Genomic DNA, 25,741 nt, shown 5'->3' on the forward strand with positions numbered 1-25,741 from the left:
GGCTTTCATAATGCGGCCACGGGCGTCTGACTCGGCTTTCATAATGCGGCCACGGGCGTCTGACTCGGCTTTCATAATGCGGCCACGGGCGTCTGACTCCGTCGCTGTTGGGTCTGCGCCCGCAGGCTCATTCCCACCGTGTGCTCCCAGAGCGCGCCATCTTACCTGCGGTTCCTCAAAACCCGGGGTCTCCACTGCAGGCACATGTGTTGTACTTAGTCATTTTTCCTCTTGGCTGTGAGGTTTCCAGATACGTTAGGAGCCTGGGGTCTGATCATCCTGCTGTTCAAGCACATACAGGCCTGCACAGGACGCCTGGGTCCACTTTCCTTTCAGGGGTACTTGACCTTCTCTGACCTAAATGATAACAAATAGGAAAACACAATCACTAGGTAGAACGCTGTGTGAGCATGAAGCAGAGGTTAGAAAGTCAGGTGCTACATATTTCAGTCCTTGACAGCCCATAAAGTCTTTGAGGCTTATTCTTCTCTGCCCCACCCCCATTTCTTTTATAATCATTTAAAAATGTAAAAACCTTTCTTAGCCAAAGGCCAAGTTGAACCTGCAGGCCACGGTTTGTGGTCCCTGAATGTAAGGTGATATGCTTGTGTTTGTGGAGATTAGAATTCTAACCCCAGCTAGATTTGTTTTAGGGGGAATTATGTTCACTTGGTATTACATGCTCTTTAAGTTTGATACTAAGATTATCCTTGGAGAACAGGAAGAATATTAAGAGTAGTGCTGACTCGGTAAAGGTGGCTTGACATCATCAACTGCACTGCTGTCTTACAAGTACAGGCGATCTCGGGCTACCTGAGGAAGGAACAGCCTAGAAGGACGTGCAGAGCCCCAAGCACAGTTCTTTGTACACACCTGATGTGCTGGCTGAGTCAGCCAGCTGAGTTCTCTTGCCTTTAAGTGTTTGTCCTGTGTTGGGTAAGGCTTAGTCACCTGGAGTGGGCTTGGCCTTGCTCCTTCTCCTAACATCAGAGGTCATGTTCAGTGGAGGAAGGGAATATTGTCTAATGCAGACATTTAAGCTAAAGGTCCTAAGCTACCTGTCTCCCATTTTCAGTCATCAACATAGTGATTTGAACTGTATTCTCTGTGATTCATAGTCTGGGCATGTCTGAGCCAGTAACATCAGGGAAAGCGCCGGGAACCTTATTTGTAAGAGAGAGCACAAGCAGGGGGAGCAGTAGGCAGAGGGAGAAGCAGGCTCCCTGCTGAGCAAGGAGCCGAGGTAGGGCTGGATTCCAAGACCCCAGGATCATGACCTGACCTAAAAGCAGACACTTAACCAACTGAGCCACCCAGGCACGCCCCCCGCCGCCACAAAGACTTAGAGTTTAATCCTACAGCCAGTTGAGGGGTAAGATGTTGGGGCACCTAAGATGTCACAGTAAGCTGTAGTACTCCAAAGGTCAGGAATCCCTTCCACTTGAGTGAGTGATGCTCAGAGGGGAGGTTGAGAACTTCCCTAGAAGCAGTCTCAAGGTGATAAAATGGGAGGTTTTGAAATAGTTAACAGCAGGGCCCTTGAGACATGACCGTTACTATGATCTGCCTGTTCTTTTTACAATCATGTCTCTGTCATGTATCAGGTTAAATTAAGATTAGATTAGAATTATACCTACAGCCAGTATTTTTCAATCACTGAAAAGCCCCATTTTTGTGAAAATTTTAAGAAATGAAAAGTTACAAGTCATGAAGGAAAAAAAAGGAAGTTGTGTTTCAAACCATGTAACGAGTTACGAGGGAAGGATCAAAGTAAATTGGAAGAAACAGGGCCACCGGGTTGGGCCTTGAAGCACTCTCTGCGCATCAGACATGCTCCTCCTGTCCTTTGATTTCATAGTAACCTCGTTAGATGGATGCTACTTAGTATCCACACTTCACAGATAGGACACTGGAGAGTGGAGGCCTACGGACTTGCCCAAAGCAAAACAGCTACTGCACTGAAAGCAGAAGTTTCGTTCCTGTAGCCTCGTGCTAGACTTGTTCTCATCTCTGTGCTGCATTGTAAGGGTGGGTTTCATTTTTTAAATAAGCATTTTAAAATAAGCTGCCTCTTGTTTCAGCCCCTCAGGATCAATGGTGTTAAGGTATACACTGAAAATGTGGACAAAAGGCAAATAATTTTAGACCTTCAGATTAGGTAAGTGTGTGTGTGTGTGTGTGTGTGTGTGTGTGTGTTGTATTTATGTCCTAGTTAATGGCCTATAATGTCATTCAGCTGTACCCATAAAGTGGAAGACAGAAGGAGCATACTTCTTACCTGATGTGTGGTAGAATTTGACTGAATTGTTGAAGACCTAAATTTATTGATTTTCTGTGTCTTAATTCCTGATAGCCTAGATAATTGCCAGTCATAAGCATGTAAAATTAAAAATACCGAAACCCTACAAGAAAACTGCAGACCCAGACCCATTATGAACACTAATGCCAAACCCCTTATCAAAATCGTAGCAAACTGAATTCCGCAACATATTAAAAGAACTATACACCATGACCAAGTGCGATTTACTCCTAGAATGCAAGGGTCCTTCAGCATACACAAATGAATCCTCACCACGTTAACAGAACAGAAGGGGGAAAAACACATGATCATTTCAGTTGATGTAGAAAATGCATTTGTCAGAATTAATTATTTTTCCATGTTAAAAACCATCAACAAACTGGGAACAGAAGAAAACTACTTCAGCATAATAAAAGGCATATGTGAGGGCGCCTGGCGGGCTCAGAGGAGTGTGCGACTCTTGATCTCAGCGTCATGAGTTGAAGCCCCACGTTGGGTGTAGTGATTACTTAAATAAATGAAAAAAATTAAAAGGTGTATGTGAGAAGCCCCCAGTAGACATCATACTCAGTGGTGCGAGACTAAGCTCTTGTTCCAAGATTAGGAGCAGGCATGTCCACGTTGACCATTTCCATTTAACATGGCATTGGAAGTCCTAGCCCGAGCCACTCGGTAGGAATAAAAAGATAAGGCATCCAGGTTGAAAGGAGGAGGTAGAATTGTCTCTGTTTACATGTGGTATGATTTTATATGTATAAGACCTTAAGGATTCCACAGAAAAACCTCGTAGAACTAACAAGTTCGGCAAAGCCGCAGAATATAAAGTCAGCACCCACAAGATCAGTTATGTTCTATGCGCTAACTGTGCATATTCCAGAAATGAAATCAAGAAAATCTCATTTACAATAGAATCAGAAAGATTAAAACTCTTAGGAATTAGCCAAGAAGGTGAAAGACGTGTACAAAGAAACTATGAAACACTGCTGAGAGAAATGCAGGAGATGGAAGGCATCCCGTGTTCTTCATTTGGAAGACTTAATGTTACTGCATGTCAGCAATCCAGGTAATCTGTGGAAGCAGCTCAGTCTGTGTAATCACATGTCCAGCTAAGCGCTTAATATCTGAAAGTGTAAGAAACCCCTAAAACTCAACAAGAACATACAGCCCGGTTCAGAAATCAACAAAAGGTCCTGAATAGACATTTTTCCAAAGAAGATGTGCAAATGTACAGCAAACACACGAGAGGGTGCTCCCTCATTGATGCTCAGGGAGACGCAGATCACAACAGTGAGCTACCACCTGGCCCCAGGAGGATGGCTGCTGTCAGACAGTAGAAGGCAGCAGGTGTTGGCATGGACGTGGAGAAACTGGACCCTCGTGCACTGTTGATGAGAGTGTGCAACGGTGCGGTTGCTGGTGTTCCTCAAAAAATTAAACAACTAATAAAGACCCAGCAATTCCACTTCTGGGTCCATAACCAAAAGAACTGAAAATAAAGTTTCAAAGAGTTACCGTACACCTACACTCATAGCAGTTCACAGTAGCTGAAATGTGGAAGCAGCCCCGATGTTCGGCGGCAGAGAATGGGTAAGGAGAATGTGTCCCGGACATGCCGTGGAATGTTAGTCACCTTTAAAAAAAACAAAAAGGAAATTCTGACCCATGACACAACGTGGATAAACCATGAGGATGTTATGCGGAGGGAGGTGAGCCTGTCACAACACGACAAACACTGTGTGACCCCACTTACACGAGGTCCTTCGAGTGCTCAGACGCCTGGAGAAAGAAACTGGGATGCTGGGCTCCAGGGCCTGGGGGAGGGGAATGGTAAGTGGTTCCCTGGGGACAGAGTTTCAGCTTGGTAAGATGGACGAGTCCTGCAGATGGCGGTGGCGCTGGTCACACAAGGTGAATGTGCTTGAGGCTACCGAACTACACACTTAGAGATAAGCCAGATGGTCCACTTTTCGTTCTTTGTATTTTACCACAAGAAAACATAATTGGGAAAAAGATGAGCTGACGATCTGCCCGGTACCACACCTGGCAGATAAAGGTGGTTCTGTGAGCCTGCTCACGGCTTCCTGCGTCCCTGTGAGGCCTCGCCGCACAGCTGTGGAAGGGCAGCCGCTAACGTGCGTCCACTGACACCCAGTCCCTAGTTTTGTTTCTTACCTTGACGAAGGATCGTTGTGTTTTGGAGTGTTGTCTTTGAGTTTCTGAAGGGTGTGAATGTGGTCCTTGTGCAGGGTTGGCGCTGATCACCTTTACTTTCGAAAGAAGCATTGAGTGCCTCCGAGCATCTGCTGGGAAAAGCTGCGTCTCTAAAACACCAGGCCCGACTGTGAGCACTGTTGTCATCAGTGGGATAGAAGGAAGCCCGACTGAGTCTTCCTCAGCTGTACCCTGGGACGGTCCCCGGGTCTGATAACGAGCTTCCTGAGGGTAGAAACTGTGTTCTCTTGTTCCGGCACCGAGGGAGGAGTTCATACACATTCATTAAATAAACCTGTGACTGAATCAGTTAACGGATGCCATGGTGAAGACGCAGTCTGGCTTTCAACAACATACGCAGATAGATTATGCTGCTCAGATATTTATGTCTCTAAAGAAAACCTGCATTCTCCTTTCTGTGTGCTCTAGACTGGGACTTTAGGTTATTGGTGGTAGAGACGAGGAAGGAAGATATTAGGAAATACAATCATCAGGTCTTAGGGTGAAGAAGAGGAAAGTTTTGAGATGGTTTTTTTTTTTTTTTTAAAGATTTTATTTATTTATTTGACAGACAGAGATCACAGGTAGGCAGAGAGGCAGGCAGAGAGAGAGGAGGAAGCAGGCTCCCTGCCGAGCAGAGAGCCCGATGCGGGACTCAATCCCAGGACCCTGAGATCGTGACCCGAGCCGAAGGCAGTGGCTTAACCCACTGAGCCACCCAGGTGCCCCTTGAGATGGTTTTTTAAAAGGTGATTTTACCAGCTAGATCCAGCATTATGCACAGTGAGAAGAATCTACAGGTGCTGACTTAACACCAGGACATAAATATTGGAAGAATTTATCCCAGATGCCTTTCATTAGTGTCGTACTTGTGTGCTTTCCAGCATCCGTCACACCGGCCCCAGATGTGCTCAGGGTGGAGCATGACATGCTGCTTCCGAGGGTGGAAGTCGGATTGCAGAGATCCTGCACAGAACATAGATGATGCTTCAAGCTCACCTTTCGATGCAAGCCTGACGTTCCGCGTCGTACTAATTCTTATTTCCTTTGTTCGTTTCGTACTAATGATTGAAATGACTTAGTCACTGAGTAAAATTCGTGCCCCGAAGAGACGCTTCACTTCTAACCTTTGATGTCACAGAGCCCTGGAGAACTGCTGTTCGTTTTCTCATGACCGGAGCATGGGTGCGAAATTTACTTCTGGCGAGACATAATCTAAGCTTTTTTTTTTTTTTTTAATGTTTTAAACAAACACAGTTGTTTGAGAAACAGATGAAAACTGTAGTCCAGCAGGAGACTGATCCAGAAGATGCAGGTTGGGAAGTGACCTGTGTAATTGGTGTGGCCGTGTCAACTCTACTAGCAGGGACATCTGTGATCTGGGCAGTAAACACTCAGACATGGGTCTCACGTTACAGTGCAGGCTGGTTTTCGTTGTTTTGCTGTCATTTTACTCAGATTATATGCCTTGCAGGTCTGTGGTGATTAAGAGACAGTAATACAGAACTTTGTCTGCTAGTTTTGTAGGGAACTGTGAGATTGACTTGGAGATCAAGCGGTATTTTTGTAGAGCTGGTGTGCAAAGTATACAGGTAAGGTTTTAAAAGTTTCATAGTCTTCTAAAATTCTCTATGCTCCATTCAAAAAAAAAGTCAAGTTGTTATTAACTCAGAATTTCTTTGAAGTTAAGTTTTCTGTTTGTAGGTTATACTTGAGAGAAACATGAAGTCATGCTGAGAAGTCACTAAGATGATCATGTACCCTCCTTCTTGCGTCAGTAAATGGCCTGTGGAATTGTCTTCTGTGACATGTTTTGGTTTCCCGTTTGAATTTAGATTCATGGTACAATGCGGGTGATCCTGGAACCGCTGATTGGAGACATGCCCCTAGTGGGAGCCTTGTCTATCTTCTTCCTTAGGAAACCAGTAAGTCAACATTAATCTCATGTTCTCATTAACTGACAAAGATAGGTAGAGAAGCGTCTTCCTCTCACAGTTCCCTTTTCTGATACATGAATCCTTGGAGTGTTTTTGCACTTCTTTATGCTCTCAGCGGAGGGCTTTTTCTCTGATCTGTGCAAGTCACAGAACCAGTCAGTCAGGGAGCCCATGCTGACAAAGTTGCTGTCGTAAATCTCACAACCCCGCCAGCAAAGGTTGCCAGCGTTGACAAGCAGAGCCTTTCTGGCGTGGTATGTTTAATGAACTACACAGTAGATGATTTTTAAGGCATTAAGGTTTTTGGTTTGGTTTGGTTTGGATTGAACTATGGGTTTTTTCGGGGATGTTTGTTTGTTTGTTTTTTCTTCACCAAATGCGGAACCCAGTGTGGGGCTCGACTCAAGACTGACTGCCCCACCCAGGCACACCTACTGACATTGGATAAACCGTAGTAATCATAGTAATCATCACTTCACGTTGTTGGCGTGTATACCCCACACGCACATATGTGGAAGAGATACATGTATATCCCACATTTTATTACAAGTAGCCAGTACTTACTAGTCATTATTAGCTTAAAATAAGACAGCAAAAATGTCGTTCCTGCCTAAGTGACCCCTCCCCTCAGCCCCTCCCCTCCCTTTGACTCTTCCTGAGGCTCCTTCCCTACAAGGATCCTCCTCATGTGGACTCCTGCAGCCTCTGACCGGCTTCCTGCCTTGGCTCTGTCATCAGTGCACTTGACCACCAGGGTCAGCTTCCCAAGGTGCGAACTGACCCACTCGGGAGCATCTCTCCCTGGCAGACAGTCCTCATGGTCTAGGTGGGGTCTCTCTCCAGCCTCGGTTCCTGGCACTGCCCCTGCGGAGCGTCCCCCTTTCCAGCCCCAGGGAGGAAGCATAACCCAGGGACGGTCCGGCCCCATCGTCTCGCCTCGCCTCTCTTTGTTGCTCCCTACTCCCAGAGCACTGTTTCCGTCCCATTGTGCAATCCCTTCCAGAGACCCAGGCCGTCCGCTTTCGCCCTTGTCCCCCTGCTGCCCTCCTGTCCTGTGCGCTCTGGCGCATTGCTCATGAGCTCCTTGAAAGCCACAGCCATGTCCTTCTCCGTACAGTTCGGTGAGTGTCCGACGGAGGAATTGACCGGTTTCTCGGTTACCTTTCCGTGATTCACCATTTTTATAACTTCGGTGAGTCCTTTCTGGAGTTGTCATTAACAGGATGTATCGTTCAAACAGGAATATTAATTTTTATAGTTTTGTAAAGAACTTAATGCAAACTATTATTGTTGGGTTTTTTTAAAATATGTGTTTATTTTAGACCAAAGTACAAATGGCATTTCTTCTGTGTAAAAACACAAGAATTTAAGTGTCCCCACTTCCTTACCACCAGAAGTACTACTGATTTGCTTCTTATTGCTTAAATAACAGGCTAATTTTGAATGTGTTTTGACTACATAAAACACTAAAATTAAAGGAATTAAGGAATCTCTGTGTTAAAATTTAATTCATTAAAATTTTGAGAAATGAAGATTTCCATAAATGATATAAAATTCAGGGATGCCTGGGTGGCTCAGTTGGTTAAGCAGCTGCCTTTAGCTCAGGTCATGATCCCAGCGTCCTGGGATCGAGTCCCACATCGGGCTCCTTGCTTGGCGGGGAGCCTGCTTCTCCCTCTGCCTCTGCCTGCCTCTCTGTCTGCCTGTGCTTGCTCTCGCTTCTCTCTCTCTGACAAATAAATAAATAAAATCTTTAAAAAAAAAGAAAAAGATATAAAATTCAGGGGCGCCTGGTTAAGCCTCTGCCTTCAGCTCTGGACATGATCCCGGGGTCCTGGGATCGAGCCCCACATCGGGTTCCCTGCTCAGCGGAGAGCCTGATTCCCCTCCTCTCTCTCTGCCTGCCTCTCTGCCTACTTGTGATCTCTGTCTGTCAAATAAATAAAATCTTAAAAAAAAAATCTTCTCTTTAAAAATAAAGATATAAAATCCATGTTTCTTTTTCCACATACCAACTGTTTAAAAGCCATCGTATGGTTAAGAAACTTCCTTCATTAATGAGTATAAAAAACTAATCTTTAGTAGATGGCTATGTATTTTTGATTTACAGGAATTTTTAGCAACTAAAGACCTTTTTTCAGTTCAGAAAATAATGAAATCCAAATCTTTAAATCTCCGTCAGTACTTAGTAGAACTCTTCCTTAGGTTGGATCTTCCACAGGTATATTCACTTTAAAAATAATGGGCGCCTGGGTGACTCAGTTGGTAGGCATCTCCCTTCAGCTCAGGTCATGATCTCAGGGTCCTGGGATCAAGCCCCCGCATCACGCTCCCTGCCCAGTGGGAAACCTGCTTCTCCCTCTCCCCGCACCCTCCCCCCACTTGTGTTCCCTCTCTCGTGTCTCTGTCAAATAAATAAATAAAATCTTTTTTTTTTAATTGTAATGTAACTTCCAAACAAAATCTTAGTGTCAGAAATGGATGAGGCTGTGAAAAGTTCAGCATCATTCATTTCCTTATATGGTGAGAAAAGTTGCCAAACATACACTTTGGAGAGAAGGGAATTTTTTTTTTCCCCAGTTATTTTTTGACTGGAAAATATGAGAACAGAACTCGCTTCTGGCTGCCAAGTAATTCTTCCTCACCCTAAGGAAAAATACAGCTACAAAGATTTGGGGGGTTTAGCTATCCAGATGATTTAGGAGAATACTGCCAGAGACTCTTTTGAAACCTTTGCACATTTTTATTCTTGTTCGTTTGTTTCAGTTATTTTTGATAATGTGCTACTTGTTTAAAAAAACAACAACAACTAAGAATTTCTAAAGTGACAGACTTTCAGAGTATAGTGAAAGCGGTGTGTATAATGGTTAAGTGACAGACTTGGGTTTTCCAGCCTGGTCTTCCACTCCTGGTTTTTCTCTTCTGACCGTATGCCTTGAACAGCTTGTTCAATCCTCCTAAGCCCAGGTCTCCCCATCTGTGACACGGGGACTACTGCCTCACAACAGTAAATGTCAATAGGTATGAAACGGTAGATTCCTAGTTCATGGTAAGTCCTCAGATTGTAAAGAAATTAAGTATTTTCCTGTACCTAGGTTTAGCATTCTGGTGGGTCTTAATACCAGAAGTCAAGTTTTGGTAAACACGAAAACTTGGGTGAAGGTTCTGGTAGGAGCCAGAAAAGACAGTGTCTCCCTTTGGCCATGTCACAGGGACCGGCCGTTCACTTACGCTAACGTGACTGTTACTGAAACTGCCTCTGGCATGCACTCAGAGGTGTTTGAGAATCCCCAGTTCTTTGTTGGACGATTCCAAGAGCACAGATTAGCCTCAAATAAATCCATCTTCCAGAACTTACTCCGGAGATGATCTTGGGTGTGCCCACAGTCTGTTTATCCTAAGAGGGTCCTCCCAGCTAGCAGTCTTTGAACCACAGATTGCATTTTTACAGATGGAGAAAGGCAAGTATCTTCCTTTTACAGTGACTGAGAAGAGCTTGAGTCCTGTTAGCTACAAGTCCAGCAACTGAGACACCTTAATCAAAGGAAGGGAAAAGGAAAGGCTTCAGCTAAATGCAAACAGCATGTATTGTTCTCTCATAAAACCACTGGAATGCAGAACTTGAAGCCTTTGTGACTGTCACCCATGCCTGATTGCTCCGTTCTGTGTTCCCTGTGAGACCAGCTTCCTCTGGTCTTCTAGTCCACATGCCAGAAACAGGGCTGCCAGTGCACTCCAGAGGCAGTGCGCCTTCCTGCTTTCCCTTGTTCCTGCGGTGTCGGGGATCCAGGCACTTAGACCAGCAGGAGGGAGGAAGGTTGCAGTGTTTGGATCGGGCTCCTGGGAGCCAATTCCTACAACCCTGTGTAGATGGCAGGAGCGAGGTGGAGAGGCTAGGCTGGGCAGACGGGTCCACCAGAGTCTACCGGACTGCAGAGGGTCCCAGCCTTAAACGACACCTCAGGTCATCCCAGGAGCTTGGAAGGTATTTATCCTTCTAGGTGCCCTCAGAGTGTCCTGGATCTGTGGTTTGATATCTTTCATTCTTCTGGATCGTCTTGCCCTTCCCCCAGTAGTTGAAACAGGGGAGCTCCCTACTGCTCTGGCCCGTGCTGGGTTTCAGAGCTAGTGCCTTTTTTTTTTTTTTTAAGATGTTATTTAGCTATTTGACAGAGACAGCGAGAGAGGGGACTTGACAAGCAGGGGGAGTGGGAGAAGCAGGCTTCTAGCTGAGCAGGGAAGCCTGATTCGGGGCTCGATCCTAGGACCGTGGGATCATGACCTGAGCCGAAGGCAGACGCTTAACAACTGAGCTACCCAGGGTCCCCATGGTTAGCACCCTTTCTAGTGACCTTGCCTTCTCCTTGTGCTTGTGTTTTTGGTAGGTCTTAATGCAGGAGTTAGTCTGCACACTCCCTCCTGTAACTGCAGGATCTCTAACAGTCAGGGCTGGGATGGTGTCCTACTCTCCCCAGACAGGGTATTTTCTTCTCTCCCCATCCGCAAGGAGCCTTACCTATATGTCCCTTTTCATAGTGGCTTCTCTTCCTTACTGTGGAAGGTGGAGTTTGGGTCTTTCTAGCGGCAGCTGCTCCATCCCTCACCTCACCCTGCAGAAGGGTTTTCCCTTGTCTCTATAGCACACCCACACTCTTGAGCCCACGTAGCAGGTTGCAGATGGCCTGTGTCGGGATTTCAAAGGGCTTTCTCTGTCTCACCGGCTCCTGGCCTTTAGCAGTTAGGATTTAGCTGGAACCTGTCAGTTGCCCTGAGAGCTGCTCTGAGTAAGCGTTTCAGGCCGGTAGCCCTGTCACCTCAGCTCTTCCTCTGCATTGGTGATGCTCTTTCCAGTTTTCTGCATCCCAGGTGGAAGTTGGAAATCCTAAGAGTTTCTTGACGGCTACCACCAGGGAAAACTGACTAAATGAAAAACTCTGGAGAAGGGTGGGAGCCAAACTAACTTTAGGTTAGTTTGTTGTTCTTTTGTTTTGTTTTGTTTTAATTTTATTTATTTATTTGATAGAGAAAGAACAGAACCAGGCAGAGCAGCAAGCAGGAGGAGAGGGAGAAGCAGGTTCCCTGCTATGCAAGGAGCCCAACATGGGGCTTGATCCCAGGCCCCTGGGATCATGACCTGAGCCAAAGGCAGTCACCTACCCAACTGAGCCACCCAGGCGCCCCTCCACTGGTCTGTATTTTTACAGACCTCCCAGGTGACTCATGGTCTGTACTGTACAGTTCAGCGCACCCAGAACACCTGGCATGGAGTGAGCACTGAAGTAAACAGCTGAGCACACATTTCACTGCACCCATCAGACCGTGTGTTCATGGACCGGCAGAGAGAGGAGCAAGGCATGTCCGCGGTTTTCATGAAATACACAGATGCATGGTGTTCCAGTGGAAGTGGAACCACACTGCTGGTTCCATTTCTCCTAGGAGAGCTGCAGCAGCCCAGAGAGGGGTTGGGAAACGTCTGTCTCTTCAGTTTTTCCCAGAGATCTCAGTGGTCCCAGTGCATAGTGGGGGTGGTGACAGGACACTAATTTTAGTTGCTTTTCTCAAGCACTGCCTTGCTCCCAGCCCTCTTGTGGCTTCCCCCTCTGTGTGCTCACTTTCTAAGCCTCTCACAGGCACTCGTTCTCACGTGTGCTTTCACACTCACAGTTGTTCCCAGGTGTACGCATTCTCACGTGTGCTGACACTCCACAGTCATTTTCCCGCGTTCATTCTCACATATCCTCCTCTTCCACACTCGTTTCCTGGTTCACTCATTCTCACACGTGCTCACTTTCTCACGCGTGCCCTCACACATACTGTCACACACACTGGTCCCCACATGGGTCTCTGTCCCTGTTCTCACCCCTCCGTGGCTCTGGACTCTTTCTGTTCCTGCCTCCCCTTGCTCAGGGACAGGCCAGGTCCTTCAGGGCTTCCAACACGTCCCTTCCCTGGGAGCTGCTTTTTTGCATTCACATCGCTTCTCAAACCCAGCTGAACCCTGGTCCTGCCTCCCTGGTGTTTGGTTTCTCTGAACTTGAGTAGCCTTTAACTGTGTCTCCTCACTTTGACCAGGGTCATGAGAATAAGCTGATCACCCCTAGTTCAAGTCCTTTCCAGGGGACCCACCTTGATAGGACCTCTCATTCATCTCCGTGTTTCCCAAGCTTTCTGACTCAGTAAGATCCCCCAGGCTATCTTAACAGTTTTTGCCCCAGTCCTGGAATATCTGTTTCTTGACAGTCCCTTGGAAGATGTGTTCAGAGATCATGGTCAGCATGCTGGCCGGCATTGGTTGCCCCAGATTGCCGTTGCTTCTACACCTGTTGGCCGGGGGGCTGGAGGGTGGGTTACAAGGGCACCAGTAGGAGTTTGTCCTGAGATTTGCAATAAACTTCTATTTCCTTTCTCTTTTTCTGAAAAATCTTAGTCTTTTAGGACTTCCTTAAAAAAATTTTTTTTCAGTTTTGGCCTATCCAAAAGAATCTTAACTTTCCAGTTTGTGTTTATTCATAACTATACACTTCCCAGGGGATTTGAGCAGTTTCATTCCTGCGACTGTGTGGGTGATTGAGATCATGCAGTCTCACGCGGCACTTCTTCTACAAATATAAAGCACAGATAATTTTATTATGTATAGTATGCACTTTGACAAGAAAGCAGTTTATCTAATCAAGCCTTTTTTTTTTAACCTGTCTGCATCCACTAAATGGAGTCTTTTATTAGCCAACTATGTAGGAATTATTCTAATACCCAAATACCCACTAGAAAATTGAGCAAATAAAATACAGATGTTGACTGAGTAGATAGAACATGTTCCACTGATGCCAGGAAAAGATACATTGAGACAGGGATAAAGTCCCATTTTTAACCTGCCAGACTGATTTTCACTCTGTGTTGCTGGGGAGAAGGATAAAGGACATTTCATGTATTTAGGGTGGGACCGTATGTAAATCCGTGCAGGAGATGATTTTGGGGGCAGTTGGGTAGCATCTGTGAACCTAAAAAATAAACATACAAGGGGTGCCTGGCTGGCTCCTTCAGTGGAGCATGCGACTCTTGATCTCATAGCTGTGGGTTCGAGCCCCATGTCGGGTGTAGAGATTACTTAAAAAAAATTAAAATCTTTAGGGGCACCTGGGTGGCTCAGTCAGTTTAACATCTTACTCTTGATTTCAGCTCAGGTCATAATATCAGGGTCGTGGGATCGGATTGAGCCCCACATTGGGCTCTGGGCTCAGCCCAGGGTCTGCTTTAGATTCATTCTCTCCCTCTCCCCCCTCACACACAGAGGCATGCACTCTCTCAAATAGATAAACTCTTTAAAAAATATTATAAAGAACTTTTTTTACTTTTAAAGGTTTTTATTTATTTGAGAGAGAGAGGAGCACCTGGGTAGCTCAAATGGTAAGGTGTCTACCTTTGGCTCGGGTCATGATCCCAGCGTCCTGGGATCGAGCCCCATGTCAGACTCCTGATTCAGCGGGGAGTCTGCTTCTCCCTCTGCCTCTCCCCCTGCTCATGCTGTCTCTCTGTATCTCTCTGAAACAAATGAATAAATTAAAAAAACTTCAAAATAAAAAGCACAAGCAGGGGCACCTGGGGCAGAGGGAGAGGGACAAGCAGACCAGCCACTGAGCAGGGACACCGCCCCCAGCCAACACAGGGTTTGGTCCCAAGACTCTGAGATCATGACCTGAGCCAAAGTAAGACACTCACCTGACTGAGCCACCCAGGCACCCCCAAAGTAAGAATCTGTGGGCGGGGGGGAGAAACATCTTTGACCAAAACTTTCACTTTTGAATGCTGCTTTGCATTCAGTTAATCTAAGTGTCCATCAATAGGAAAGGTATATAAATTATTTTATTTTACCAGAGGAAATGGATACTATCAAAAACAACACAAAAAAAGAGGTAGTTCCCCATTTATGAACAAAGGACAATGACTTTGATATTTTACAGTGAAAAGCAAGACAATATTATGAACGAATGCATTTTGCTTATAAAGAAATATGTATGATTTGATTTCATAATTGGAAATAGTTTGGAAACTTAATATTTTTGCCCTTTTTTTAAAACAGCTTATAGAAATTAACTGGACAGGACTGACTAATCTTCTCGATATCCCTGGATTAAAGTAAGTATGTTGCCATGTCCTGTGGTTAGCTTGTTGACGGTGGAGAGTGCATTTCTAGTGTCGTGGGAACAACTCAGAATGGGTAAGGCCAGTGTGTCCGGGTAGAATCCCTGCCTCAGCGGGCTCTCACCTGTAGCTCAGGTGGGGAGCCTGGCTGGGCTCCGTTTTCTTAACTGCATCTGAGATCCTGGGACCAAGTGAGCAGAAGTAGAGAGGGTGAGGGTATCAGGTGGGTCACTTACCCTTCATTTTACTTTTCATTCATCATGAAGCATTTTTCCAGCTTTGGTGTTTTCTTTCTAACTTTTTAATTTTTTTTTTTTTTAAAGATTTTATTTATTTATTTGACAGAGAGAAATCACAAGCAGGCAGAGAGAGAGAGAGAGGGAAGCAGGCTCCCTGCCGAGCAGAGAGCCCGATGCGGGACTCGATCCCAGGACCCTGAGATCATGACCTGAGCCGAAGGCAGCGGCTTAACCCACTGAGCCACCCAGGCGCCCCTTTAATTTTTTTTAATAGGCTTTTTTTTAAGTAGGCTCCATGCCCAGTGTGGTGCTTGAACTCATGACCCTGAAATCAAGAGTCACATGCTCTACCAATGAGCCAGTCAGTTGCCTCAAGCTTTGGTGTTTTAGAAAAGTAGCAGCCTTTCAATATTCTGCAAGTTAATTTTTAAGTTTGGTTTTTCTTATTTTCTCAGAAAAATAGAACTTTAAAAAATGAATATATATTTCAGAACTAGCCCTTTGGGGGCACCTGGGTGGCTCAGTGGGTTAAGCCTCTGCCTTCAGCTCAGGTCATGATCCCAGGGTCCTGGGATCGAGCCCCGCATCGGGCTCTCTGCTCAGCAGGGAGCCTGCTTCCCCCTCCCCCTGCCTACTTGTGATCTCTATCAAATAAATAAAATCTTAAAAAAAAAAAAAGTAAATGAGTAAGTAAGTACTATCTTTAAGACAATTTATTCATTTATCCAACAAATCAGTATAGTGCCTGCTATGAGCCAGCCCACCACTGTTCTTAGTGCCATGGCGTAGATGCGAGCCGAGCTCCCATTCCTGTGGCTCGTTCCCAGAGCCCTCTGGGGCACTGTCGGGGTGCAGTCAGGCCCAGGCAGGTGTTGGTGTTCAGTTGATGGCCTGAGGACTCGCACTCTCACTCTAGATCCTACTTTTCCCTGTGTGCATTTGTTGTCAGGCCTGGCCCTGGCGTAGCAGCTTCCGTCTGAAAAGAACCTTCTTCTTCTTCTTTTCTTGTTTTTTGAAAGAACCTTCTTCTGCTAGTTCCAGCCGAAGTTGCAGGGCTGGCTTCTGTTTGTCCACCCATCCGGGACGGTCCAGTGATCTCATGATCATGCTTGGATCTCCTGCCCACCCCTAGAGGAGGAACCGGGGGGACCAGGACAGGGGTGCGGGAGAACTGAAGGAAGAACTTCCACCAGTTCGTCGGTCTGTGGGAGCAGATGCTGGTTAGCCGGCAGAACAACAGATTCCTGTTGCCATTTGGGGTAGAGAATGTGTGGGGGACACCTGGGTGGCTCAGTTAGGCGGCCGACTCTTGACTTCAGCTTGGGGCATGATCTTGGGGTCCTGGGATTGAGCCCTGCATCAGGCTCCGTGCTCAGTGGGGAGCCTGCTGGAGGACTCTCTCTCCCTCTCCCCGCCACAATCTCTAAAATAAATGAATCTTTTTTTTTTTTTTAATGTGTTCTACTTTCCTCCTTTTATATAATGGGAGGACTAAAATAAACACAGGCTTGTCAAGCAGCTACCCTGTAAATAGTATTGCATTAGTTCCCTTACAGGTTGAGCCCAAGGGCATCTGCTGCCTTTGGCAAGCCTCCTGCTGGGGGAGTTGGTTGCAGATCATTCATTCAAAAGAGACATAAGGGGGGTGCCTGGGTGGCTCAGCCAGTAGAGCACGCAACTTTTGATCTAGGGTTTTTGTTTCAACCCCATGTTGGGCATAGAGCCTGTTAAAAAATAAAAATACAAAAGATAGTAAAAGGGGAGTACACGTCTGTGCACGCAGATATCCGTAAAACTCTATTCTATCTAATGGTTAATGAGGATGACAGGTTCTTTTATATAGTAATAGCTCTAAGCTATTTTATATATAGATTTCTGTACATGCAGTATATAAGATACATTTAGTAGAGAATTAAATGTATCATTATTTTTTTTTTTTTAAATTTTTATTAAGATTTTATTTATTTATTTGACAGAGAGAAATCACAAGTAGATGGAGAGGCAGGCAGAGAGAGAGAGAGAGGGAAGCAGGCTCCCTGCCGAGCAGAGAGCCCGATGTGGGACTCGATCCCAGGATTCCGAGATCACGACCTGAGCCGAAGGCAGCGGCTTAACCCACTGAGCCACCCAGGCGCCCCAATAAATGTATCATTAAAAATACATACTCATGTATATTAGAAATACGCACCCGTCGGAAACAAAGCTGTGGTGTAAAAGGCATATATATATAAACATCCCTTTTAAATAAAATTATATGTTTGTATAGGATATAAATAATTTATACAGAATTATGTAGAACTTATATAACATTTTATATGAATGTGAGTTTCATGTAATAAACTATATAATGTAAAACTTCAGCTGTGCTTTCCCACTCACAGATTTCTATCAGATCCCAGCTGTGGCAGGTCTTACCTTATAAAAGTGAGTGTTCAGTAACTGTGAACCTAGCAAGTCTTGCCTCAGGCATTACAAAGTGAACCTGTACGTGCTGTACCCACTGGGGAAGTGTGACGAAGTAACAGTAATACCCAGATTACTGCCCTTGACGTCCTGTTTCAGTGAAGAACCGTGACCTGAGTGGCGCAAGTACAAGAAGGGACAGGAATTATGGTAGAAACACAAGTACGGTGATAAGCAGGCAGTGCCAAAGGACAAAAGGACTAGACCCAGGGCCATTTAGACCCTGGCAGCAGCCAGGGTTGCCCCAGGGAACGATTAGGGGCAGCACTGCAGCTCCTGTAACTCGGGGGGAGGCTGGGCATGGACACAGTAGGTTCGAAAGGTGAGCAGCGATGAGGCACCAGGGTGGGCCTTCTGCTGCTTTCCTGCATGTCGCGCCTCTCCGTCTGCTTGGCTGGGTGGGTGGTGAGGTGATCGGCCTACCAACACAGCAGGGAAGGAATTCTTGAAAGCATATCGTCACCAAAGTGCTTTCTGTTCCAGCAGATTTTTTTGGTATAAACAAAACCAGTATTTGTGGGTGACGGGGAATGGCAGAGTGAGAATATGCTTGCTCTTAAAACCGAAGCACCAGCTCACGTCACTCTTCATGAACATTCTCTTCAGCGTCTGGCAGCTGGAACCCTCTCTGTCTCTAGAGTGTTAGTGTCCAAGTCACTGACATACTCATAAATAGGGCTTTATTGTTTGTGGGGTTGTGGGGTTTGGGGTGTTTTTTTCATCTTGGACTAGAAAGTCCTAAGGTAAGACCCCTTCTCTTGTCGTCACATTTGGGTACCCGGCTTAGAGTGAATGTTCAGCTGTACTGAATGATGGTGACTTTTCACTCTGTCCTGGTGGGTATTTTTATACATAAAATTACTTTACATATATCTGTTCACAGTTTTAACATCTGAGAAATAACTGGCAAGAAGTAAGATTCTCTTAAAACTTCCCAGTTCCAGTTAAAACTGTTCTTCCACAGCAGTGAAATTTCATTTATGCCTTCAGAAATGTCCCATACATGTTACTTAGTTCTCACATTTACCTCACAGAACAGGCAAAAATGTATTAAAAGTACATTTGTGTCTTTATCCTCCACAATTTTATTCATATTACGGAGTTCTCTGTGAGTGCTACATAGAATTTCAGAATTATTACAGTATCGAGTACGTAAATACGATGTGAAGAGAGAATGAACTAAAATAAAATCTTCTACTCGACCGGAAGCTGTGCAAAAAATGAGAGAAATTTAATGTAAGAAACATGGAATGGGTGCTGGGCGTTTGTATAGTATTCTTTGCACTTTTGTGACTGTTTGAAGTATGCTAAAAGAGGAACATGTAACGTGTCTGGGTTGATACTAAGTCAGTGGTGAAGTCACACAGGAGCGTATGAAACGTTAGTTAGAATAGTGTGAGATGTAACCCAAGTATTACCCTGTGTCTGCAGCTGCACACCGCAGCCCTCTCTGTATATCCCGCGTAATAGTCAGCACGGCCGTGTTGCCGCGCAGGCACTGAACTGCTGTTCTAGATACTGTCTGTGAGAAGACAGACACTTGCGGCCCTGTAAGTGGGGTGCTGTGTCATGTTTAGGGTAAGTTTGCTGTTAAAGCGGTAACGAGCGTTGATAGGCCTGATCATTGGTTTGTTCTTTTTCCTGCCCCCCTGACAGTGGTCTGTCGGATACAATCATCCTGGACATAATATCAAACTACCTGGTGCTTCCCAATCGGATCACCGTTCCTCTCGTCAGTGAAGTCCAGATAGCTCAGCTGCGGTTTCCTATACCAAAGGTAAGTGCGCCTGAGCACGTCGGCACTCAGATGCAGAGACGCGTCTCACGTCCTTGGATGTTGTGACTTCTCACGGTTCTCTGAACGGTGACCTCGCCACATGGATCTCGATGTGGTTGTTTGTCCTGTCACACTCCCTAGGACATTGGCCCGTGTGCATCACAGAGGCTTCGGGGCCGTTCTTAAAGCTCAGCCATGAGCGTCCAAGGTGCTTACAGCAGATCGGACTGCACGTCCTGAAGGACGACCGTGCCGGGGAGTTCTCTCAGGAGGCATGTGCTGCTCGCACGCCCAGAATGTAACAGCTGAGTCTAAGTGGCGGGCAGTTTGAGTCCTGACTGGCACAGGCTTCCTCTCAGCAGTGAGTGTGGTTACCTCTCGAGTCACGTCGTAAGCACCACGGCAGAAGCAGTACTGGTGTTAAACCTGCCGCGGACAGGATGGGAAGGGTAGGGCCTGGACCTCTGTCACAGCCCTGGAGTCCAACAACAGCTTTGCTTTGGGGCTATTTCTTGCCATTAGTGGACCTCAGTTTCTTCATCTGTAAATTGGGGATGATGCCTAGCACACAGAGTTAGGTCACAGATACTGGAGTCCCCTTCACTTGAGTAAACCATATACCGTCAACCAAAGACTGAGAATCTGCTGGGCAAGGATGTAGAACTGCCTCCACTGGTCAGAGAAGAGGTGCTTGGACTGGACGGGCCCTCACGGTTAGGGAGAGCTCTTAACCTTAAAACCCCCAGGAGTCCCTGGGTGGCTCAGTACATGAAGCGTCCGACTCTCAATTACACCTTAGGTCATGATCCTCCGGCTCGTGGGGTTGAAGCCCACGTACAGGCTCCTCACTGGGTGGGCAGCCGGCTTAAGTCTCCCCTCGGCCCCACCTACCTCCCTCTGTCTCTCTTCCCCTCACTCCTTCACTCCCTCCCTAGGAAAGTAAAAACATAAAGCTGCCAGTCACGCTACCAGCAGAAATGGGTTTCTTCGGGAACGGAGAGGATTGCATTCTGGGACAGTTAAGCTGTGGCAGAACCGTGGGGGATTCTGCGGAGCAAAGGAGAGGAGGCCCCTTCACAGAGGAGGGGGCGCCGGGCGGAGCGGCTGCTGTGAGCGCAAAGTCTGCCGGCGTGAACTGGGAGCTGGGACGTGGAGTGGCTTCTCGTTGGCCGAGCTGGTGCCAGGCCAGGAGGAAACCGTCCCTCCTCCTGCCGGGACAGTAAAACAGCATCCACCGGGAGATGCCCTTCTTCCCGCCGGGTCTGCAGTGGACGCTGGAGGGCTGGAGCCCGCGCGCTGCCCCTGCCGGAGTCCCCACTCCGTTCCGGAGCAGGCTTGCTTGTACTCGCTTTCACAGCCCAAAGCTCCCTCCACATAAACGACACAGAGACATATACCCACATACATGAACACAGGCACAAACACACATGCAAACGTGTCACGCAGAGAAGCCACATGTCTGTGCACACACCACACACATGCATGTGCACACACACCGCACATGTGCCCTCAGTGCACACCACACACAGAGAGACACACACATACATGAACACAGGTACAAACACACAGACATGCAAACATGCCACATAGAAAAGCCAAGTGTGTGTGCACATACCACACATACACATGTACTTAATGTGCACCAGACACACACAGACACACATGCACATGTATTGCACAGAGAAACCATAAACGTGTGCACACATCATAGACATACATGTGTGTGCACACCACATGTACCCAGTGCACACCAAACACACACACACACACACAGCCCAAGCCCTGACCCATAACAGAACCCAACGCAGCTACTGGGATGCCAGGCTGAATGGGGCAACCCTGTCCCACCAGATTCCAGACCTATTAACCATACGGCTTTATCTCTCGGTCAAAAACAGTTCTGAAATGAGCCACACAGAAGCCAGGTTGAGAAGCAGGTGAAACCGTCCAAGCTCCAAAAGGACCCCAACTCAAATCTTTCAGAGACAGTACCAAAAGATGCTTTCTGAGGTCATCTGCTTTCCAAGTATCATCTTTTGTTCTTCTCTAAAAAGAAAAGTATAAAGTTAGAATTTTTAAAGTTTAAAAAACTAATTTTTACACTCTAGTGAGCTGCTTTTTCATTAGGCCATTTAAGTCAATGGCAATGAGTCCTTCACATGCAACAAATTACTACCTACTAGAAGAAAAGGTAATAGTAATACACATTTTTAAAAATTATTCCCTAGTTTAAAATTACCTATAAACAATTACAGAATGTGTTCCTCTGGCTACTTTGTAAGTGCAGGTAAAACACCCCCCCACCTTCCCCACGTCACCCAATGCCTGTCAATGCCCGGTCCCACTGTCCAGCAGTATTTCGGTCTGCCAACAGAGCAGATGCCCCTGGAGTGTCCCTGCCCACCAGGCAGCACCCCCTCCCACCCCCCAGGGACTGAGCATCCAGAACACGACCCCTCCATAAGCACACACACAGTTCACCTGCCACAGGGAAGACACACTTAGATAATGAAGGAATTCAATACATAAATTAATCAAGGATGTTTCCTACAGACAAAAAGGCAGATTTACCCAGATTATCTCATCTTTCCTTTGAGAAAATGTATTTTTTTACAGATTCATTGATTTAACAAAAGGCGTCCTTGGTAAGATACGGTGTAAGATGGTCAGCAACAATTAGCATAGCTGTGACCTGGAGTTCCTGAACCTTAAAACTCTTTCTGTCTCAAGCTCACTGCTCTGTGTAGAGGTTTAACATGGGCCCTTCTCCAAACAAATGGTCCAAACTCAACAGAGAGCTTGTGTGCCCCTGGGAGAGGACAAGGGCTAGAGACCCCGAGAGTGGAAGAGCGCCGGCCAGAGCCCGTGGACCGGACCCCTCCCGGCAGTGATTACATGAGTTACGCTGATCGGCAAAAGCCCTGAGGGCAACAGCTCCCCACGATCTTCCTTCTGCCTCTTTTACCAGCCCAAGCTCGGGCACTTAAAAGTCAGGCAAATGGCCTTGCTCACCCCTAAAGACTTTTCTTCCTTGTTTTCTCTTTTAAATGTCTGATGTTAGGAAAAAAAAGAATTAAAGGTCTATTTTATAAAATAACCCACGGTTCCTTCATGCCCTATCCCAGCCCCTACATGTCACACGTATTTTTAGGAACTCTGCGTAGTTATTTGAGGGCAGAGTGCTTCAGACCAGGAGTCTTTTGTCTTTTTTACCCTCTACTCAGCCAAGGCCTCTTAAAGACCAAATCCACCAGCATTTCAGTCCCTGCCCAGTGGAACAGAGACACCAGTTAAACTCTGGTCTCTCCAAGTACAGAACAGGAAAGGCAGCGCTTTCCCCTACAATGGGAATAAACTCCACCCTGAAACCAAAACGAAAAGAAGGGAGCTGCCTACAGAGCAAACCCTTCAAGCTCCAGGATTGCTCAGTCCAGACACAGGCAAACCTGAGAGTTCAACTCCATGAGGTCAATGCCCACGCCGGGTGACCCTGGGCTGTGGATCCACTGCACGTAAAACGAGCAGTGACTGCAGAAAGAGCCCCGTGTACCAACCAGCATCTCACCCGAACCCCACGGCAAACTGGCTGACTGATGCCCGTTTACCACGAGGCTCTCCGGAGCACTGTGCAGGGAGCGCCTCAGACAGCCCTCATGGTGCGGTCCGTCTGCCCCTGCTGTACAGCAGAACTTCTGCGGACTTCTCGGCGCTTCTCTTCCACCTCACGCTGACACCCCAGGAAACCCCAGAGGGAGTGGGAGCACGGGCACCTCACCTGCCATCCTTTCGGGACGCAGAGGCTGCAGAATATCTCCTCCTGGGTCACCTTCCTTTTCCCACAGCACACCATTTACTGTTTGCTCTCGAGCCAGACTCAGAGGCAGGAAAGCCAGAGTCTGCCTCTTGGGGTCACGCCCCAGGCCCATTACCTTCGGTCACCCCTCTACCCCACTTCCCTATTCCCAAAAAGCAGTTTCCCCAAAGCATACTGATGCCAGGACATTTCGCTCCTACTAAAGAGCTCAGCAACCTGGACCTGCCTCCAAACCCCTCAGGGGATATGATATAATTTCCACCAGTCACACCACGCAAGCCAGGGACTGCCAGGACGTCCTGGACTGGCAACGCTGAGCAGCCACCCGATGTCTTCACAACCCAGCACCTTCTCAGCTGGGCAAACTCACTTGCTTGCCAAACGTTAAAGCTAAATGTCAGTTGAACTGGTTAGCTGCATATTAATAAAGGCTTAAAAGTCTTAGGTTGTCTTGTTTTCCACAAATTGTTTGAAATAAGTTCCTGCAGCTCCTGACACCTGGAGGCTAAGCACCCTTGCCCTCAGCATACTGGTTGTTGGTCACTGTGGCTGAGCTGCACACCAAGACTGGCCTCGTGGACAGGGCACCGACATTCCGTTCTCAGATGAGATGCAACCCATCATCGAGTCCTACTACTTTTTCTTGTAACATGTTTCCTAAAATGAAAGAAATCCACTCTTCCTACCCAGTTCAACTGCCCCAAACCCAGCCCAGCCTTTCATACTGTGGCAGTCACGTGGTCTGTATCTACAGCACCACTGGTTCAACCCAGGGGATCTAGTTCATAGCACCCAGGGACACTGGAGGCCACAGAAGGGTGGCCTATCAAGCCCACAGAGCAACAGACTAACTAATGCATTTACCTAAAGATGCAAAGAGGGGAGGCTGGCTCATACACAGCTCTCAGACTCAGACATAATTTACCTTTAGCTGTCTTTTTAAAAATTACCCCTTAGGGGCGCCTGGGTGGCTCAGTGGGTTAAAGCCTCTGCCTTAGCTCAGGTCATGATCCCAGGGTCCTGGGATCGAGCCCCGCATGGGGCTCTCTGCTCAGCAGGGAGCCTGCTTCCTCCTCTCTCTCTGCCTGCCTCTCTGCCTACTACTCTTTCAATAAATAAAATCTTTTTTTAAAAAATTACCCCTTAATGCTAGAAAATGTTTTCTATTATTGAATTCGATTACTTAGAAACAAATTATTCGCTGCTGAAGTAATAAAGTGACCTGGATTACTGACTGCTCCTCTACTCTGCCCTATAATCCCTCCTTGGTAGCACACCAACAGGCACACCGGCTGCCTGAGGCCGTGCCCCTACCCCACTCTGAGCACATGCTGTCTTTCTCTCTCAGATAAATGAATAAATCTTCAACGTCCTGGAGAAATTAATTCTGATCCTAGAATTCTTTTTTTTTTTTAAGATTTTTATTTATTTATTGGACAGACAGAGATCACAAGGAGGCAGAGAGGCAGGCAGAGAGAGAGGAGGAAGCAGGCTCCCCACTGAGCAGAGAGCCTGATGCGGGGCTTGATCCCAGGACCCTGGGATCATGACCTGAGCCGAAGGCAGAGGCTTTAACGCACTGAGCCACCCAGGCGCCCTGATCCTAGAATTCTGTGCTAAGCCAAAGTCTCAAACAAGTGTATCAATATAATAAACACTTTCTTAGAGTATAGCTTCCTTCCTATATAACCTTATTTAAAAAGGTACTTGAGGATTTACTCCAGAGAAAAAAGGGGGGATTTCAGGAATGCTGATGAGACTGGATCCAAAAAAACAGTAGATCCAACTCAGAAGTACAAAGAAGAGAAATTCCCGGATGATTGCTCTGAGGTTTGGGGGTAAACAAAACAAAACAAAACAAACAAACAAAAAACAAAGCAAAAAAACCTAGTCCTGATTAGAACAGAAAGTCTGCAAACTTGAAAGAACTTTTTTGAAGTACATTCAGTAAACAGATATGACTGATTAATAGGTTAAAGTATCTTAAGTGATAAGGTTAGAAAAAAGGCATTTGTTTTGCCAAAGAGAAGGCAAACACAAAGCACAGGAAAATCAAAGGACCATTTCAGAAGAGCAGGGTCCGACCGTGAGGCAAGGGCACCAGTAACTGAAGGACACAGTTCTTGAGCAGTACAAGCTGCGGGACTGCACTTTCTCTATCGGTGGCTCCGCTCTGCAGTGAACGCTGCTTGCAGAGCGTGCACTGGTTTCGACTTCAAAATTCCACCTCTTTTTTTAAAATCACAGAAAACCCAAGTTAAAAATGACTTATGAAAACAGAATGGGGGCGCCTGGGGGGCTCAGTGGGTGAAGCCGCTGCTTTCGGCTCGGGTCGTGATCTCAGGGCCCTGGGATCCAGCCCCGCATCGGGCTCTCTGCTCGGCGGGGAGCCTGCTTCCCCCCCCCTGCCTGCGATCTGTCTGTCAGAAAGGAAAGAAGGAAAGGAGGGAGGAAGAGAAGACGGAAGAGGAACCCTAACGAGCGGGCCGGGCGGGGCCGGGACGCTGGGGACCCGCGGCGCCGCGGCCCAGACTCACTCCCGAACCCGCCCGCGGGAAGGTGAGCAGAGCGCCCTGGAGCCCCGCAGCACCCCCGCAGCACCCCCGCAGCACCCCCCGCAGCACCGCCCGCAGCACCCCCGCAGCACGCCCCGCAGCACCCCCGCAGCACCCCCCGCAGCACCCCCGCAGCACCCCCCGCAGCAGGCTCCGCAGCACCCCCGCGGCACGCCCCGCAGCACCGCCCGCGGCACGCCCCGCAGCACCGCCCGCGGCACGCCCGCGGCACCCCCGCAGCACCCCCCGCAGCACCCCCGCAGCACGCCCGCGGCACCCCCCGCAGCACGCCCGCGGCACCCCCGCA

The 25,741-nt window shown here is 47.2% G+C and overlaps 2 protein-coding genes across 6 annotated transcripts in view; one reads left to right on the top strand and one right to left on the bottom strand.

Moving 5' to 3' along the window:
* The window catches only part of DYNC2I1 (dynein 2 intermediate chain 1), a 114,447-nt gene extending 90,645 nt beyond the window's left edge, over positions 1-23,802 (bottom strand). The window contains exons 1-2 of one of the 4 annotated variants that reach the window (XM_059395988.1): positions 22,841-23,799; positions 21,058-21,111 (exon numbers count right to left, since the gene is read on the bottom strand). In XM_059395988.1, coding sequence (XP_059251971.1) covers positions 21,058-21,111; positions 22,841-22,915 — 129 coding nt within the window. In that variant the 5' untranslated portion in view covers positions 22,916-23,799. The other 3 variants (XM_059395989.1, XM_059395991.1, XM_059395992.1) reach the window with 3 other exon arrangements.
* The window catches only part of ESYT2 (extended synaptotagmin 2), a 94,740-nt gene that overhangs the window by 28,349 nt on the left and 40,650 nt on the right, over positions 1-25,741 (top strand). For both annotated transcript variants that reach the window (XM_059395994.1, XM_059395995.1), the window contains exons 4-8: positions 2,082-2,158; positions 6,030-6,102; positions 6,346-6,435; positions 14,525-14,580; positions 18,945-19,065. In XM_059395994.1, the coding sequence (XP_059251977.1) occupies positions 2,082-2,158; positions 6,030-6,102; positions 6,346-6,435; positions 14,525-14,580; positions 18,945-19,065 (417 nt within the window). The remainder of the gene's footprint in view (positions 1-2,081; positions 2,159-6,029; positions 6,103-6,345; positions 6,436-14,524; positions 14,581-18,944; positions 19,066-25,741) is intronic.

Source organism: Mustela nigripes, chromosome 4 (genome assembly GCF_022355385.1).
Source record: "Mustela nigripes isolate SB6536 chromosome 4, MUSNIG.SB6536, whole genome shotgun sequence".
Lineage (NCBI taxonomy): Eukaryota > Metazoa > Chordata > Mammalia > Carnivora > Mustelidae > Mustela > Mustela nigripes.